The sequence below is a fragment of the Lissotriton vulgaris genome, chromosome 8, assembly GCF_964263255.1.
Source record: "Lissotriton vulgaris chromosome 8, aLisVul1.2, whole genome shotgun sequence".
Taxonomy (NCBI): Eukaryota; Metazoa; Chordata; class Amphibia; order Caudata; family Salamandridae; genus Lissotriton; species Lissotriton vulgaris.
In genome coordinates, this window is record NC_141696.1 from 1,305,844,533 (window position 1) to 1,305,864,214 (window position 19,682).

At 46.0% G+C, this 19,682-nt stretch overlaps 1 protein-coding gene across 1 annotated transcript in view; it reads right to left on the reverse strand.

Annotated features, from left to right (window-relative positions):
• Positions 1–19,682, reverse strand: part of CUL5 (cullin 5) — a 787,955-nt gene that overhangs the window by 414,976 nt on the left and 353,297 nt on the right. The window contains exon 11 of the mRNA XM_086935237.1: positions 7,217–7,281. Coding sequence (XP_086791363.1) covers positions 7,217–7,281 — 65 coding nt within the window. The remainder of the gene's footprint in view (positions 1–7,216; positions 7,282–19,682) is intronic.

Consider the following 19,682-nt stretch of genomic DNA (forward strand, 5'->3'; position numbering starts at 1 on the left):
AAACCTGCGAAAGACCCCACAAACTGTGAATCCTACAGGCCACTGTCACTAATAAATGTAGACTCTAACATTTTGGCCAAACTACTTGCAGTGCGCTTACAGCCCCTTATGACCGCGCTGGTGTTGCCGGACCAATCTGGATTTATTCCGACCCGGTACACAGCTCATAATACTAGAACACTGTTTGCCCTGGCACACTACTTCAACACACGATACTAAGGCGGCCGCAGTAATGTTGGATGCTGCTAAAGCTTTCGACTCCATAGAATGGCCCTATCTTTTAGCGGTCCTCCAGAGAATGGTTTTTCCTCCCATTTTTCAGCAATGGGTCAAGATTCTCTACACCAAACCCGTTGCTAGGATCCGAGTCAACAACTATGTGTCCGACATCATCACAATAGAAAGAGGAACGAGGCAGGGCTGCCCCTTTTCGCCGCTCTTATTTGCCTTAGCTCTGGAGCCTTTAGCTTGTAAAATTAGACAAGGACATCATTACTCGGCCTTGCCATTTTTAGAGAGATCCCTACATATATCTATGTATGCGGACGACATGCTGCTCTACGTACGAGATCCAGAAAGTAATTTGGCCCCACTGCTAAGAGAATACATTAAATATAGCCGGCACTCTGGGCTCCAAATAAACTGGGATAAATCGATTATAATTCCCCTCACGAATATTACAACTCCATATACTACGGAGTTCCCACTGGAGTGGCAGCAAGACTCAGTGCGGTACCTAGGAGTGTGGTTTAATAGGGATCCAGAAATTGTAATACAAGACAACTATGGTAAAGCTGTTAGCACTATTGCGACCAAAATTGAACGTTGGATCCAGCTACCTTTAACGCTGGCTGACAGACTAGCAATAGTCAAAATGGTTATACTTCCTAAATTTTTATACCTGTTCAATAATGTTCCCATTACTCCACTGCTTGAAGTGTTCCGGCAGATTCAATCTTTGCTTATTACATTAATATGGGCAGGAAAGCAGGCTAGGATTGAGTTGAGAGCTCTAACATTACCATACTCAAAAGGGGGTTTTAAAGTGCCTGATTTTAAGCTATATTATCTATGTGCACAGGCCCAATACGCCTATCACTGGTATCATAGGACTCCTTATCTCACTCACACAGCCATAGAGGAGAGTGATGCACACCCTATTCCATTAACTGCAATCCTAACGCATAAACGGCCACCCCTGCACAGTAAAGACATTAACACGGTGGACACAACAAACGCTGCTTGGCATCAAATAGGAAAGCTAACGCACAAATCTCCTATATACACTCCCGCTCTCCCATTGCCACATCATCCTACCTTGTCAGTCACTCAGAAGGAGGTGGGTCTGAGACTGTTGAACCAGATAGGAATTGATACTCTAGGGGATTTATATAATGAAGGTACATTTAAACAAATGCAAGACTTTGATTATGTTAGTAATCAAACTTTACTATTCCGCTTCACAATTCATAGACTGCAAGGTGCAATCAAGCAACACCATCCCACATACCCAACGGAACCCACACAATTGAACACATTACAATTAATCATCACATCTCCCAATGACAAAAAGCTTATCTCACGGCTATATACGGTGGTGCAAGAGGAGATAGCAGACACTACACACACAGCATGTGCAAGATGGGATAGAATATTAGACACTCAACTGACAGAGGAAGAGTGGCAAGAAGCTTGCTCGGTAACCGAAAGATTAACCCCTAACGGCAACTTGAGAATACTACACTATAAATATCTGCATCAAACCTACCATACACCAGCAAGTCTTCATAAATATGGCTTGCGACCAGATGCACATTGCAAAAGGTGTAGACACGAAACCGCAGACTTTATACATCTGGCATGGGAATGCCCATCTGTGATGGAATACTGTGTGAAAGTCACCGAAATGTTGGGCGGTATGGGCGGGGTCCCCATTAATTGCTCAGTTCGTACCTGTCTTTTGGGCCTTTTACCTAATATCAGAGCGGCGAGACGCAAGTTCTGTTTGATTGCATTATTGTTGGCTAAACGGCGAATTTCAATGGCATGGGATAGCAAGCACACTCCGACGACTACCCAGTGGATCCGTGACAGGTCATATTGCCAAGAAACGTTGCTCACCTATGAGGAAGAACTGCCATTGGGTTCACGCCCAAGAGACTACTGGTCCTACCTGGTTGCCTATTTGCAAAATATTACAGATGAAGAGTCAGTATAAGTATAACTCTTTGTACCCGAGGATGATGATTATTTGGACAAGTATAGGTTTCCCCTTTTTCTGTATATGCTATAAGATGATTGATGTTATTCCGGGATGTGGGATGCAGTAACATGATGATCTGTATGTTTGTTTACTTGAATTTGTTCTTTTACTGAAACTATCAATAAAAAGATTTTTTTTTTTTAAAAGCAACCTTTGAAGTGTAAAGGGAGGGTGCTTCATCCCTTCCTTCAGTGTGGCTCACCCAGCTCATGGGAATGCAGCAATACACAAGTTATGTCTGGGGGATTCCTCTACTCCTCATGTGTTCACCAAGCAGGCCTGGCCTTCCTAACACAGAGCCTAGGTTCCCCATGTAATGTACCAATGCAGGCACACTTACTGTCCAGCACTGTTACCTCCATGCATTGTATCATTACAAATACACATTCCTTCAGTGCACACATTTAGTCTGCGCACACTGAAGCTTTTTGTTACTGTATCAGGGTGTGCTATTTGCAAACACACACTCTGCCAGCCCACACATTCACTATGTGCGCACTGCACATTACTTCACCCTTAATGTATTGTACTTCAAGCAAGCACAAACACACCATGCACATGCTTTTGTTGCACAGGCACTGCACAGCACTACATCTTTCATTTCATGTATTCCTCGCAGGCATACGTACACTGAGCACATGCACTAATCCCACATGTTCGACACAGTATTGCTGTATTCATGTAATCTACTCTTCCCAGGCACACATACATACAATACAGAGCAAAATTGCTACTCCCGCGTTGCGCAGCACTTCACATCATTCTGATGTAGGCCAATGGTGAGTTAAGCACACGGAAGTACAACTTTTAAAAAGGTGAGTGAGCCTGTAGGCCTCACTCCAGTGACACAGGGTAAAAAGCACCTGTTCCCTACCAATGAACACTACACAGTATGTTGCCACCAGCACGCTTGTGCTAAATACCATTGGATGATGATGGTAGCTTTCCACCAATATGAGGGTAGTGCTTTAGGTGCCCCTCCCTGTCCAACAAGACCGCAATCCATGAGACAGGCCTATGTCATAGTGCACATGCACGATTCGGGTTCGCCTATTACAAAACAAAATAAGAACAAGTGGTCCTAAACGTTTTTCCCAGACACGCCAAGGAAAAAATAAATACTAAACTTCTCTAATTCAATATACTAGGTTGCTTAAATGTTCAGCACAAGGTAATTAATACATAAGAAAAATAAATACTCTTAGGTACGCACCAGGAAAATCGAAGAAACAACCACATTGTGCTAAGTAGAGAACTCAGATTTATATACTCTTGTTAACAAAGAGTTAAATCAAAAGTTTCTCAAAAGAAAGGGTGCAAAGAAAAGGTGCTCGTGTATGGAGTAATGAGGAAAAAAGACATCAAATTAAGAGGAAATTTAGATAAAGTAGTTTCAACCATTTACAATCAGCAATGGCTTTTAATGGAACGAACAACAGTGTGGTTCGGCCTGTCTGCAAAGCAATTTTTGGTCGTCATTTTTATCCATTTTTTAGTGAGCACAGAAATGCCTCACCTGGTGATGGGACGGGGAGATATAATGTAGTACAGGTCCAGGATGAAGGGTATGAGTCGATGTTTCGACACAGCTTAATGCGTAGAGGGTGACTTACAACCTCCGCTTGCGGGTCTTCTTCAGGATAGGGGGCAGTGTAAGAGGCAACCAATATCTGGTGTCCAGTAGTGGCGGACCAGGTCACAGCTCCCGACGCTGGGTTGTCCACATGGAAATCCGCAGTGCAGAAGTCAAATAAGCAATCCAAATCAATCACAATGCCAGTGTGGGAATCCAAAAACCCAATACAATCAACCGCGAATGTATCCGTTAAGTGGGAAAAAAAGGAACAAGTCTAACATCCTTCAAAAGAGGAAACAATCACCCATGGAGATATTTCAACTGCAGTTGAGTCGCAGGGAAAGCGCTCCTAACCTGTCAGGATTCTGACGGCCGTCAACACATACCCTTCATCTTGGGTCTGTATTATATTATATCTCCCCATTAGTCTGTAATGGTGATGACAAAACAAAAACAAGAAATTGCATTGTAATAGGTCCCGCATTTACGAGAGATTGAGCTATTGGCACTGTAAATGACAATGCCTTATATTCATATGTTGTTTTTAAAACAGATAAATAAAAGGCATTGTCTTATACAATGCCAACAGCTTAAGCTCTTGCAAACGCGAGACCTATTGCATTGCAAATGCGTTCATGCCATAGACATTTTTTTAAACCGTTAGGAGAGAGCATGTTCTGCCTGCAAGAGCGAGCAAGCAGGACAAAGCTATTTGAGAAAATAGTGCTAGGAGGCTGTAATTAAAGACTACCAAGCAACACCAAACGTAACAAGGGGTGTCGCCATGGAAGGTTACTAAAGGAGACAAGGCGGTACAGAGGAGGGACTACTAAGCCTATTGAACAATGAACAGCCACCATTTACAGTGGACAATGACACAAGCCAATGAAAAATAAGGACGGAGTGGGCGGAGCTTCAAGGTTCTACCTGAATGCAGGATTCATCGCAGAGCAGAGCATGCGCTGCCCAAGCTCGACTTCAAAATCAGCATTGGGGAGTAAGACAACAGTACAGTGGGGATCTCAGGGCATGAGCACACATCCACACGACCTTTCCAATTCAACAAATGAACTGTTTTCATACAACAAGCATTAGCAAGGCCAATAAGTCTGGGTTAAATTTCCCAACATGGGCAGTGTTAGCACATTAGAGCAAGACACAGGAGAGCGTGATATCCTTATGTGAAAGAGGAATACACTAATAGGCTGAGACAAGATTTCACCAAGAAAGTCCAAATTCAATGACTGAAAGAAGAGGCTGATAGAGAAAATCCAATGGTTTAAATAGGTGGATCCCACTCTGTATCCTGCTAGCAATAGGCCTTTTTACAGTTGTGTTCTCAAAATGCACCTAAAAATCATATGTCAGTATAGTAAATATTTAAAAGAGCTAGTTCAATTCCTAATTTACCTACAGATAATACATTTGAAACAAAAGTCAACAATGTAAAAAATATCCTTTAGATTAAATAGTAAAATTAACGATTTCAGTCTTGCAACATACACAAGTTTTACTTTGTTGGGATTCCTCTCTGAAGTGTTCTAAAAGAGTATGGTGTTTCAAAGGGCAGTGGTCCATGATTCACCAACATTAAAACAAAAGATGCCAATCTAAAATTCATAGGTTTGCGATTTTTTCAATAATGGTAATATATAAATGTACTTCTAGGCTCTGCAACAGAGCAGAAAACTTTAATAATAGGCGGGCAAGGGCCAAGTAATTAGTGTGTGTACTTTATGAAAGCCTCAAAACTTAAAACCACCACAGTAAGTAAGATTTGCAGTGAAAGACTGCATTGAGAAGCAAAGGCAAGTCAAATTCCACGCCCAATAGGTAAAAAAAATACCGGTAATGCAACTTTGTGGCTACTTGTTTCCTAACACACCTCTTCACTACAGGTCTCATTTTGCACATTTTCATTATGGCCAAACCCTTCTTCTTAAGGAAATTAGTATTTCTCAAAAGTGAACCTCACTAGCTTTCATGAAATAAAAGTGTGTTAAATAAGAACGTACACACCATTTTCACAATAGTATCTATAAGAAAGAAGAGGCAGCAAGATTTAGGGTTTCCTTGTCTACTTTTTGCAAACATAATTACTTCAATTCTCTTAGATTGTGACTGTGATAACCTTTGTAAATGAAAACTCACTAAGTAAATTTGAAACAAACTTCGGCACCAAAACTGTAGCAGTTGCTTAAACTTAAGAATGGTAATACCTTTTTAAAAAAAAAAAAAAAAGAATGGTAATACCAACGGGGCCCAACGCTGTAATTTTAGCTTTCTTACAGTTGTGAGACAACAAGGATGTTATAAGATTACAAATTAGGAATCAATTTAAATGTACCATCATACAAACAGGACAGTAATTGATCTTTGAGAATACAATGCTACTATCATTGCATTACTGGTAAGAAAATATTATTCGATCTATGAAATTGACCCCACATCATCCAGCCTATTCTCTGTGCATTGGGGTGTTAGAACTACATGGTTGTAGAAGTATTTTATCATACAACAACACAGAAAGCAATAAACATTTTTGCAGATGAGAATTTTAATTAGGAAAATAAATGTCAGGATTATTAAATCATAATCACCGTAAATCAAATGTTTAAAGTTGAAATTACACAGCAAAAGCGTCAAGATCAACCTTCCAATGTACTCATAATAGATACAACTGAGTTCACCCATCAAGAGATGTAAACCCATTTACTTCCAAAATGTTACATACAGCAACAATGTTTAACCGGCAAATAAACTGAACAACAGCAAAATAAATTAAGTAGTCATTTATAAAGCACATGGACAATCCTAAGAGCATCATGGAATTAAGAGCAACACTTACTCAAAACTGGCATGATGCAGGGGTGGAATGGGGTGGAAGAAATGGGATGAGGAGTGAGAATTGGGAAAGGAGACAGAAAAACAAAGTAGCAGAACAATAATGTATTGAGGTCTTTCCTACACAGCAGAGGACTGTCTACTCATGAAGATCTTGGGGCAAGCCATTCCACATTTGGAGGCCAACATAGTTAAGCAAACGGACAAAACCACAGGTCAGTTTATTTTTGCGGACCTCATGAACTGGACTGTACAGTCCACAGAGGTAGAGGTTCCTGAAATCTCTCTGTGATTCATGATTTATCCAATATATAAGACGTTGTGCATGATTATTTCAGATGGACTCTGTTTTGGGAACCAAAGTAATGTCTAAGCACTCTTAAAATGGTGAAACTGTGAGTCTTGTATCGATTCTAACTGCACAATTTTAAAAATGGTTGAAGCTTATTGAAACATATAGCTACAGCAGTGAAACTAAAGCAGCATTATAACATGTTAATACAAAGAAATAGTAGAATTTCCATATTCCTTACCCTTTTTGTTTTAATGGTAGCTCAAGTTTAAATATTGTAGCATCATTCACAACAGCTTTGTATGCCTAAAAAATGTGAAGAAAAACATTGATATGAAAACCATGTAATTTGGAGAAAGTCACACAAAGATTGTCGATGTGGCTTTTTAAATTAGTACTACCAAGGCTGGTGCCAGAGTGAAAGATTGGCAACCCAGTCACACTCAATGTTAAGAATAATCGGCCACCTTGTTTGTCTGATCCAACGCAGTGATTTAACATTGCCTCTGAAAGAAGAAACATTTCCAATGCTTTCATTTTGCTAATAAAAGCAAAACAAAATGGTTGTCTTGTTTGTTAATCTTTTAAGATTTAAATCTAACATTACAACTTAAGAATAATGTACCTAGTAAAGAAACAGACACACAACAGTCACACAAAGTCTACTCCCCAGTATCATATGACTTACCTTCAGTAAGGCACTTTATGCTGGATATTGTTTCAAATCACAAATTCCTCACTTTTACAAGATCTACATGCGGGATACAGAGAATTCTTCAACAATGTTCCCACGTGCCAACAAGAAGTGCTGTTTGGTTCCACGTTGACGCCGTACAGCCCCGGAAGTGAAAGAACAGAAATGCATATAAAATCATCCCTGCGCACCAACATTAATCTGTTCGACTTCTGAGTCATGAGGCAGGGAACACTTTGGAAAAACTGTAGATGACAGTACGCCAAAATCTAACTTTGGGGCTTGTGAAATTCAGGAGTCCACTCCACAGAACAGGGAGGAGTGAGGAATCTGTGGTCAGAGAGGATATCCACCAGAAAAAGCATTATTGAAGGTAAGTGACTTATTCTTGTGATAGATACTTCTAACCCACAGATTATTCACTTTTAGAATATATAACACAGCTGTGCCTTCCAAAAGGTGAATGGTCTGGGTAGCAGACTCAGAGCAGAAAGAATTGCAGGACTAAGCAACCAAAGTGGCCTTCTCATCAGACAAGATTGTCAAGACAGTAGTGCTTCCAGAACATGTGCACGAATGCCCAAGTTGCTGCCTAGCATATGTGTAGAACATCCAATCCCTCGCAAAATCCTTCACAGTGGCTTTGGCATTGGTGGAATGAGCCAGCAAACCTTGAGAGGGTTGCTTTGTGGTCTGTGAGTAGTAGATCTTAAAGCAGGAAACTACCCACAGTCATCTGTTGCACCAAATTTCCCTTCTTTGCTCTATAGAATACTCCAGAAAGCTTATCATCCACACAGCGGCTTTTGTGTGGTCAGTATGGAAGTTCCAATATTTTTAGAGTTGAGCTGATGGACTCACGTCTATTGAAGTGTGTGATGGAGCAAAGAACTATGACAGGGTGATAGATTGCCTAAGGGGAAAAGATGTCAACACTTTAGATAAGAAGACAGCCCTGATCCTCACTACCAAATTGTCTGAAAAGAGCATGGTGTATGGCGGTTGCACAAAGAGCGCCTGCAGTGCACTCGCATAGTGCACGGAGGTAATGGCAGTTCTAGAAACTGTTTTGAGCGTCAGGAGTCTTAGCGGGCATCGGTTCGAAAGGCAGGCACAAAGGAAATATCAGCGATAAGTTTAAGTCCCACTATGGCATAATGAACTGTTTTAATGGAACCGAATTCTCCGACATCTTGAATAAAGAGCATGAAAATAAGTGATTTAAATAGAGCAGTTTGATTGGGCAACAGTAGAAAAGCTGAAAAAGCAGACAGATAAGGCCAAGGTTAGAACAAACAATAACATCTGAAAGTTTAACCTGCAGAGCATCGATATGACTATCACCACACCAGGCTAATGTATGGAAAAATGAAAACTGAGAAACCACATTGAAGGAAACTAAATCATGGAAAACCAATCCTAAGGAAAGACAATTTTAAGGACATACGAATAAATAAAAAATGTAAGGAAACATTTTAAAGTAATGGTAAATATTTTTTTTTTAAATCCCAAATTACATTAACCTTGGGTGGAGTTTAGGATTAGTGAGGGTTTTTGGGTTGAGGGATGAGTAATGTTTAGGAGTGAGCATGGGTTTCAGGGACGGGTGGAGTTTAGGGGTGGAGAAGTTTTTTAGATAGCAGGAATGCGTACAATTTAGTTCTGGTGAGGGGGTTTTAGGTTTCGCTGATGAATAGATTTTAGGGGGTGAGGTGTTAGGGTTTAGGGATACGTGGAGTGTAGTTGTTTTGAGGGGTTTTAGGGTTCAGAGATGGGTGGGGTTTAGGCCTAGAAGGGTTTTTTTGGGGTTCAGGAATGGGTGGAGTGTAGGGGTAGAAATATTTTGTATGGTTCAGCTATGTGTGAAGTTTAGGGGTCAAGGATGTGCGTAGTGAGTGTTGTTCAAGGGATGGGTGGAGTTTAGGGGTGGAAAGGGCTTTCAAAGTGCAGGGATAGGTGTAGTTTGGTGTGTGAGAGATTTTTAGGGGACAGGAATTGATAGCATTTAGAGGTTGTCAGAGTCGGGGATAGATGGTGATAGTAGTGATGAGTCAGGGATAGATGGTGATGGTAGTGATGGGTCAGCAAATTAAAAGCTTTCTGCCAAACAAAGTAATTGTTGGCAATGTAAAAGATAGAAATCTGAAAGAATGTCCCTTGAAGTTAAGTACTGAAATAAATCTTTCCAACAAAACTGTTTCTGAAAGTAAGAGTATTTAGACCTTAAAGAATAAGCATGCCAAAGCCAATTTCGAGCAAAAAGGCATTGTATGAATTGGTTTCTATAAAATAGTCAATGCTATTTGTTCTGAAATTTCCAATAAACATTTTAGGTGAAATAGTTTCTCATTAATGGTATTCAATTAAATCTGTTTTCTAAGAAATCACATACAATCCACCAGGAAACCAATTTAGCTCAAAGCCTAGCAGAGATGGATATTGTCAGTCGGCATCAGGCTGCAAGGATGACAACTACCTTGGTTGACAAATCAAATACATTTAACTGCCACTCATTCTCCACTCATGAAGGTGTAGGTTCCAGAGGCTTGGGTGCCGGACTCTTCCCTGATGCTAAGACAGAAGATGCCCTGAAGTCATAGCCAGATCGGACCAAATGTAATGTAATGTAATTTAGTATTTGTATAGCGCACGTATCACCCCCAGGGGGGTCTCAAGGCGCTTGTACGCATACCGCTGTGGAACCCTTCCTGGGTTTTCCCTGTGAAGTGCCCACTCCTGGGCACCCCCAAGGTGAAGCCAGGCATCCTAGCGCTGTTGGGGCCGTTGTGGAGATTAAGCAAGCTATTGCCCAGAGTTGCAGAGTGGGACCCATGATTAGAATAGGCACCGAGGCGAGAATGATCAGGTCCGAGGAAATTGAGCTCAAGACCCCCCGAGGCAGGAATTGAACCCTGGTCCCGGGCCAGACCTCTGCATCAGGGTCTGCCGCTCTAACCATTGAGCCACGCTTCTCCACTGCTCCAAGTACCAACTCTTCTTGCCCAGTTCGAGGCAATTAAGATCACTTGGGCCTGTCTGCCCCAAATTTACTTGAAATGGAGGCAGAAGAGATAGCAGTGGAAACACATACTGGAGCCCTGCATTCCACTACAGAAAGAATGAGTCTCCTAATGAGTGACTGCAGAAAAGTGCCCCTTTTTGCATGGTTACCCCCTACTTTTTCCCTGACATTTGATGCACTTTGACTTGATGTGCCCTGGGTACCTGCCAATCAGGTTTCCAGGGCCTGTATTCTTTCCCAAAACTGTACCACAGGTAAAACCCTTGTAATGGGTACCAAAGGCACTGTGACCTGAACAGTTAGACTTTGGGAATGTGTTCCTCATCCCATGAGAGAGGCACCTGTTTTTATAGTTCTCTGCGAAAGTGGGTATAGGAAAGGCAATCATTTTAACACGTTCCACCAATGCAGAGAGTGGCAAGCTTGATGGCTGACCAACACTCGATCTTCTAATTAACCCTCTGCTTGAATTCATTGTTGCACAGTGCGCTACTGCAACGGATGCATATTGAGTATGGCATAAGGTACTAAGTCTATACTTGATGCCTCTGTCTTTTCAGAGTTTAGCTTAAGACATTGAATACTCATCCAACTAACGACAAATCCCATGCAGTTGTTGAAAACTTTGAGCAAACCTCCTCCATGCTGCTGGTCATAGCCACTACAATTTGCGTGTTGTGAGCATAGGAGATAGTCAAGTAACCAAAAGATTTAGTCAGTTTTGCAAGTGGTGCCACATACATATTGAATAGAGTGGGGCTCAGGGATGACCCTTGCAGGACACCACAGAGTAGGGAAAAAGGTTTGGAGGTGTATTCTCCAAAAGAGACCATTTGCTCTGTACCATAAAAAAGGAGCATAGAAGGCTACAGCCTGAGCCACCGATTCCTATCTCTGCTAGGCGTTGCTTCATGACCGAGTGGCTCACTGCAGGCTGCAGATAGGTCCAAAAGGACCACTGTAGCCTTACCTCCATTGTCCATGATGTCACGTATCTATTCAGTGGCCACTACAAATGCAGATTCTGTACTATAGGCACCCCTGAGGCCAAATTGAGCTTCATCCAGAATTTCGTTTTGATCTAAACATTTTTGAGAGAATGGTGTTTAAGTGGCTCTTTAAGTTTTTTGCTGGTGCAGGAAGACCTGAAACAGGACGGTAGTTCTTTTCTGCATTTGGGTTTAGTGAAGGTTTTTTTAGCAAAGGGACACATTTTTCCTCTCTCCTCTCAGTGGGAAAGCTACCCCACATTAATGATGTTATTCAATAATGTGGTAAGAGGAATTGCTATGCTTCCTGCTATCTCTTGAAAGACCTTTGAAAGACACCGGTCTGATGGGGCTCCTGATTTGGTGAACCATATAGTTTCAACTTTTTGTAGCAAGAGGTGGGGAAACTGCAGAGAACCGGATAGCTGGTATTTGACAGGGCATTCCATGAAGAAGGAAGATTGGTGCTTCGACTCACATTATACTGCCTTAATTTTATTTTTGAAAAATTTGGCTAAGTCATTGCATTCAATGTGACTAGGGATTAAGGTGGAGGCGGTGGAATATATCTGTGGTGTGCGTTAACATGCCTTTTAGCATAGACAGGTATTGTGTTGAGAGTAGATTAGAGGACAGGGTCTCAAACCAAAAAAAAATCCTTGAGTGCCTCAGTGTGTAACTGCATTTTAAGTGGTAGGTGGTGGTGTTGGAAGATGGTTTAGCAGGATAGAGATCAGCAGCCTGGAACCAGCCATGCCGAGACGCTGAAACTGAACGTCGATCAATACAGTACCGCAATTACCATAAACGAATACGGCCAGGGACGGGTAAAACAGTGGATTACCGGAACCGATCTGTGGACTAGATAATTTAAGCCCACGAAAACGTGATAAGAGCAGGAAAGATAGATACTGCATAATCTTAAGAAATATGCCGGAGTGAACAAATGAGTGGCACCAAAAAACGAGCGTGATTATAGAAGGAACCCCGGAACGCAACATACCATAAAGATTTGCAGCGCCCTGAAGAAACTCCTTGGTAGGGAGTGAAACGGGCTGAACTCGTGACATATTTTATTGATGACGTGTATTTTAAATGGATAAAGACAAATAAAGAACATTTTTCTACTTATTTCTTCTTGGACTTCTACTTTTGGTGCGCCCCCATGAACAGTAAAAAATAGAGATCAGGGTCTATATAAGCAGGTGGGTCTGATCTTAAGTGTCCCAGTGGTCATCCTGTGGTAGGACAGAAAAGCCATACCATCCCCTTCCCACCCTCCTGTGCAAGACTGGAAGGAACCCACTGGTGAGTATGATGCAGGGGCAGCAGGTGAAGCCGGTGGTGCATGTACATGGTGCTAATCAGGTGTTTAAGATGGGCTAATGTGCACTGGGCTGGTGGCCTGGTCTGATTTCTTCCTATGCTTTGGTAGAGGAGAAGTATCCAAAGTCTCTTGAAAGGACAGGTGTCTCTTGGATGGTTGTGCACCAGTGTGTGGAGATCTTGTGGTGATGCGTCTAGTCTCTGGATGAATCGTGAATATTTTTTCATGGAGCCAACTTATCCTGCAGACGCTGAAGCACAGGTTCGACAGGCTCTGGCCATTGGGCTGGTTAGGAGGTTTTTGGTGCCAATGGTTTTGGTTCCGAAGCAAGTGTTTTTGGCGCCGACGTTGAACGATGTTTCAACGACAAGGATTTCGGCTCCGAAGGACACCTGGGCTACGATGGAGGAGGAGTCATTTGGGAGCGTGTGGTCTGTGCTGTTTTTTCGGCACCGAGCTGAAGCAGGGCATGTATGAGACAGTGGTGGCCCAAAAGTGGATTTAGGCCTGTCTCTTGTCGGTTGATGACCCTTGGTGGAGGTGGTCTGGGGTCAGGGTTGAGGTGGAGGGACCACAGTACTTAAGGCTTGTCCTGGTGTGAGATCCTGCATTTTGACCTTGGAGTAGGAGCTGACATCTGCGCCTGTACCTCCTCTTGAAAGACCTGGGGTCTGAAGAGATCCGGAGATCGTTTGAAGCTGCGGCGAGACATTTCCAGGCGTAGAGCTCCACAATCACACATTGTCTTCTTGGACTGAAAAGATCTGCAGGCCTTGCAGCAAGCTTTGTTGTGTTCAGGGGAGAGGCACAGTTTACATACCTGATGGGAGATCAGCTTGCATGTACTTGGCGTGGCATCAAGGACAGAGGCGGAAGGGTCCGTTCCATCACCAGGTGGACATGGTGAGGGGGGGGGGGCATCAGAAATGTAAGGGTCCACCCTGAAGGGCGAAGGCCACGAGGACTGCGGACGACTCGAGTCGCCCCTAGGAAGTAGACATAATCAGACAGAAAAGAGAGTGAAGATGCGATTGAAACAATACTGACGGTAAGGCCTAAGAGAGATAAGCGATGACAGTGTCGAACCAGAGCAGCGGATCACACATCCAAACTAGACGACTGGAGAAAATCGAACAATGGACTTGATGACCATGCACATTAACCAGCAAGAGGAGTCACACTACCTTGTGACTCGAAAGACTTTCTTCAAAGAAAAACAACTTGCACACTTCCAAGCCCAACACTTGATGGCAGGATTATATCTAAGCTTGTGTATCTACAGCCTAACATGACTTGACCATAGTTGTTTTGAATGTCCAGGGACACCGACCACTCTCCCAGATCCAGAGAAGAATCCAGATAGGATAAGCATTTGGAATATGTCTTCGCTCAGAAAGGCTTTCAACGGGCAGGGGCCTTGTTCCTTCTTGAGTAGGAGGAAGCAGTGCAACTTGCACTGCACTTATCTATCCAAAGACTGGTATCCACTTGACAGCAAACTGGGACAGGTGGTTGATTTCTAGCATCAAGACTGTAGAGTGAATCTCAAAAGCGTAGGGCATAAAAGGTAGGGAATAGCTCCTTTTTTTTTTTGTAAAAGTTTTATTTTGCTTCAAACATGGAAACAAACAGGGTGAGGTCCCCCAAGGTGCCACAAAGACCCCGCACAGGGGGCACAGGTAGAAGCAATAGAGGCATTATCACACAGTGACAGAAGTACTTCAAGTCCAGACCAACAGAAGCAAGATCAGTGTTCATAGCTCAAAAGTCCTCAGAGCTCTGTAAGAGAACATGACAGTAACACACTGGAAAATACGCAAGTCTGGACACCTGTACAGCTTAAGCGGGGTCAACAGGCCCTGCATTCTGCACCCGAGGGAGCTCCAGAACCAAGAACAAAGGAAAACACCCCCCCCTCCCCCCCATGGTGGCGACCAAATACACACCGGCTGACATGCCGTCATTCACGCTAGACTTGAAAGAGGTGTAGTGACCTTATGGATGCCGGGCAGACGGCTGATGGCAGCCCCTTAGAGAGAAAGTCCACCAAAGGACCCCACTGAAATCGGAAGTTCTTGAAATTACCCAAGAAGATGTCCGCCATTCTTTCCATACTCAAGTATCTCCATAGCCGCGCGTGCCACAGTGAAATCGCTGGTGCCCCCCTCTGCTTCCAAGCGGCGGCCAGGGTGAGCTTGGCAGCTCCCAGGCAGAGCCACAAGATTCTCTTATCCGCCCGGGTTTGATATTCCAAACCGGGTTCCCGCAGGCCCAGCAGGACAGAGTCGATGGAATTCTCGACAGGATAGTGAAGAATGTCCTTGATATGCGAGAGGATTTCCTCCCAGTAGGGCCGGATCACTGGGCAGTCCCACCAGATGTGGCGGAAGTCGCCCAGGAGCCCACATCCCCTCCAGCACTTGTCGGACGTAGCCGGGTATATGCGATGGAGCCTAGCCGGGCATAGATACCAAAGCATAAGTGTCTTGAGGTGTGCCTCCCGTAGCTGCAGAGAGTGGTTAAACGCGGTAACATCCCGCCACAGTGCCGACCACTCGTTATCGGAGATTTCTCTCCCCACCATCTCCTCCCACTGTTCCATATAACGTGGCCTCGGTGCCACAGCAGATTGAAGCAGGAGGCGGTACAAGAAAGAGATAGTTCCCTTCATGGAGGATGTCCGCAGCAGGAAAGCCTCAAACGGCGACGGGGGTCTCGTAGCCGCTTCCCGCACCCCAGGCGACGTGGCCCAGTGGAGCAGCTGCACGTGGCGATATCGTTCAGTCTGGGGTATCCCATAATCCCTCATGCAATTGGTAAAGGAGAGAGGGTCCTGCCCATGAAATAGATGCGTCAGCGCCCTGCAACCACCCTCCCTCCAAGCATCAAAGGCTCCTTCTCTGAGCGCCGGGGCAAAGGCCGGGTTAAGGTGTATAGGCGTGAAGGGAGAGGGGAAGGTAGTCCAGCGCTCATCTGAGGCGAGCGTGTCCCATACCTTCAGTGTTGTACCAGTAGGAGTGCTAATATATGCGTTGAGAGGTCGGTCCTTCTTCGGCTTCCATGCCAAATCCCACACTGATCTACCAGCTACGCTCCGGTCCATGTGGAGCCAGTGCTTCTCCGACGTCTGCTGCGACCATTCCACCAACACTCTTAGTTGTGCCGCCTTATAATAGAGTTGCAGGTCTGGAAGGCCCACTCCTCCCTCCGCCCTCGGCCGACGCAAGACCGCAAAGGAGAGACGAGCCCGCCCCCCCTGCCAAACAAATCGCATTATTTGTGTCTTGAGGCGGCGAAAAAAGTCGCCATCCAACGGGATGGGCAGCGCCTGAAATAAATATAGGTACTTAGGAAGGAGAACCATCTTCACAGAGTGGATCCTACCCAGCCAAGACAGGAATTTAGGTTTCCACCTATCCAGTTCCTCCCGCGTTTTGGCCAAGAGAGGGGGGAAGTTGGCCGAGAACTATTTGCCCACTGTCGGGGTCAGATGGACCCCCAGGTAGACTATCGAACCGGCGGCCCACGCCAAGGGCGTCAGAGGACGGACCCGTTCCACCTCCGCCTGTGACAGGGTGAGGTTCAAGATGTACGACTTACTATAGTTGACCTTGAAGCCGGCCACCGCCTCAAATTGCAACAGGGCCTCCCTGATGCAGGGCAGTGAGTGTTCCGGGTCCACTACCGAGAACAATATGTCATCCGCGAAGAGCGTGATTTTATGTTGCTCTCCCGTGAACGGGATGCCCCGAATCCCCTCGCAATTCCGCACCGCCAACGCTAAAGGTTCAATGCTAAGTGCGAACAGGAGGGGCGAGAGCGGACACCCCTGCCTGGTTCCCCTAGAGTGTGGGAAGAACGCCGACCTGTGACCATTCACCATCACTCGTGACCTGGGACTGCTATAATTGGCCTTCACCATAGTTATAAATTTGTCCGAGAAGCCAAACGCCGACATAGTGGTAAACAGGAAGCCCCAGTCCACACGATCGAATGCCTTTTCGGCATCCAGCCCCACAAGGACCGCCGGGATGCGAAATCTATCGGCCTTTTCAATGAGATGCACCACCCTCCGCGTGTTATCGTGGGTCTGGCGCCCTTTAATGAATCCGGACTGGTCGGGGTGAATAATCGCCGGCATCAGATCCTGCAGCCTGCGGGCCAGAATCGCTGAGTACAGCTTAGAATCTATGTTCAGGAGTGCTATGGGGCGGTAGGAAGCGCACTGGGTAGGGTCCTTCCCCGGCTTTGGCAAGACTGTAACCACCGCCTCTGCCAGGGTCCCGGCCACGGTACCAGAGGTGCCCATGTCGTTAAACAGGGCCACTAGGAAGTCGCAGAGTTCGGAGGCATACGACTTGTAAAAGATGGCCGTATAGCCATCCGGCCCGGGAGCCTTGTGTACTTTCAGGTTCTTGATGACCTCAAGTACCTCTTCCCTGGTGATTGAAGCCTCTAGCAGTTCATTCCACTCCCTCGAGACCTGGGGGAGCGGCAAGTGCTGCAGGTATTCCCTTTGTGCTTCCGCATCGAGACTGTCCCCTGTGTAAAGGTCCGCATAAAAGCGGCCAAATACGCTCGCCTTCACCTCGTCCCTATGCTGCAGCACACCTGCGTCGTCCCTCACCCCTCCGACATATTCCCGCTCCCTCCTGTCCCGCAATTGACGCGCCAGGTGCCTTCCCACCTTATTCCCACAGGAGTAGGAGTGCCGACCCAGCCGCAGCAGCGTGAGTTCGGCCCTGTTATTATAGTGGGCTTTCAGTTTCCCCCGAACCGCCGTAAGCGGACGTAGGGTCGCCCTGGAAGGGTTAAGCTTGTGCTCCCGTTCGAGTCTAGACAACTCAGCCTCCAGTTCCTCCCGATCTTTCCTCCGCAACTTATTAAGTTGAGCGTTAAGCGCAAGACAGGTACCCCTTATAGACGCCTTCAGGGCGTCCCAGGTATTAGCTACCGACGTATCTGTGGTGGGGTTGAGGTCAAAGAACTCCCTAATAGCCTCCCGTAGCGCCTTATTAGATGCGTCATCCCTGACCACCGATGCGGGGAAGTACCATTTGCGCTGTCCGTCACCAGACGGTGACCAGCGAAGGGTGAGCACCAGCAAACTGTGGTCGGAGACCGAAAGTGGAAGAATGGCGGCGTCCCAAATATCCCCCTTAAGGGCCTGACTAAGGAAAACATAATCTAATCGGGAGTAGGACTGGTGCACATGTGAGAAGAATGTGTAATCCCGGGAGGTAGGATGATGAAATCGCCACCCATCCGCCAGTCCCAAATCACCCATCAGCTGTTGTGTCGTGCCCGAGAACACACCCGCATCAGCCCTGTGGGTCCTAGAGCTATCAACATCCTTGTCCCAGACCAAATTAAAATCCCCTAAAAGGAACAGGCTCCCTTCTGCAAAATCCCCCACTTTCTGCAACAATTCCTGAAGGAACTTATTCTGACCTGCATTAGGGAGATACACCACAACAAAGGTACACAGACGCCCCTGAACCATCCCCTTCACCATCAGCCAACGGCCATCCCTATCAGTTCGCACCTCAACTGGTTGGAAGTGTAACGCAGCGCGGAAGAGGAGAGCCACCCCCCTGTGTTTTGTAGGAGCAGAGGACCTGTAAATAAGCGGGTAAGCCTTATGCCTAAGGCGCAGCTCGTCTTTCCGTGCCAGGTGAGTCTCCTGGAGGCCCACCACATCTAGCTGATGGTCCACCACATATTTCCACACTTTCTGTCGCTTCTGCGGCGAGTTGAGTCCCTTCACGTTCCATGTCCCTATGCTAACAGACATTACAAAGTACCACCCCGCCACCCGCTGATACCGGATCGCAAGCGCCCCGACCCAGAGGCCTCAGCACACCCGCTACCCGCAATGCCGATGGGCTACTCGCCATTCCCCTCCCCACTCCCCCAGTCGGGCACCCGGACCTCCTGAACCTCAGGTGTGCCCTCCCCATCCACCGTATCATCAAGTCACCTCTCAAACAAGCACCCCATACCTCAAGCACGTCACCACCATGGTCCCTCCCCGACCCCCTCCCCCCCCCGTACTAGACCCCCCACCCCCCCCTAGCATAAGAACCAGCAAACAACTCCCCCAGCCCCCCCCCCCCCCAAGAACCAAACCCCAAGTAAAAAAAAAACAACAATACATTACAGTCTCGACGAATAATCCCACAACAGTGCCACGCACCGGAAAGACCCTGGGATGGGGGTGGAAGACCTCGAGTGGGTCCTCCAAGGCCTCGGTCCGGGGGGTCTTCTCACAAAGTACCTGCATCCCCACGGACCGGAGAACATGTGCCCCTCCGGGCCCTCAGGCCCATAGCCAGCCGTTAGGCCGCCCCAGAGCTCTGCTGCGAAGCTGTCAACGTAGCCGAAGCCACGGAGGCCACCGCTTCTCCCATCGCCTGTAGGCTGGTAGCTCGATCGGGCCGCCCACGGCCCGCCGCCGATCCCACTCGATGCCAAGAGGAGGACCGATGTCGCCGTCTCGGTGATTGGCTGCCAGCCCTCTGAGTCGGTGACTCATCCTCGATGCCCAGTAAGTCCTTGGCCACCTGCAGCGAACGTATTTGCTCCAGTTTGTTTTGCCAACGGAAAACAATGCGGAAGGGATGACCCCACGAGTAGGAAATGTTATGCTGCCTCAAATGCCGTAACCGGCCTAAA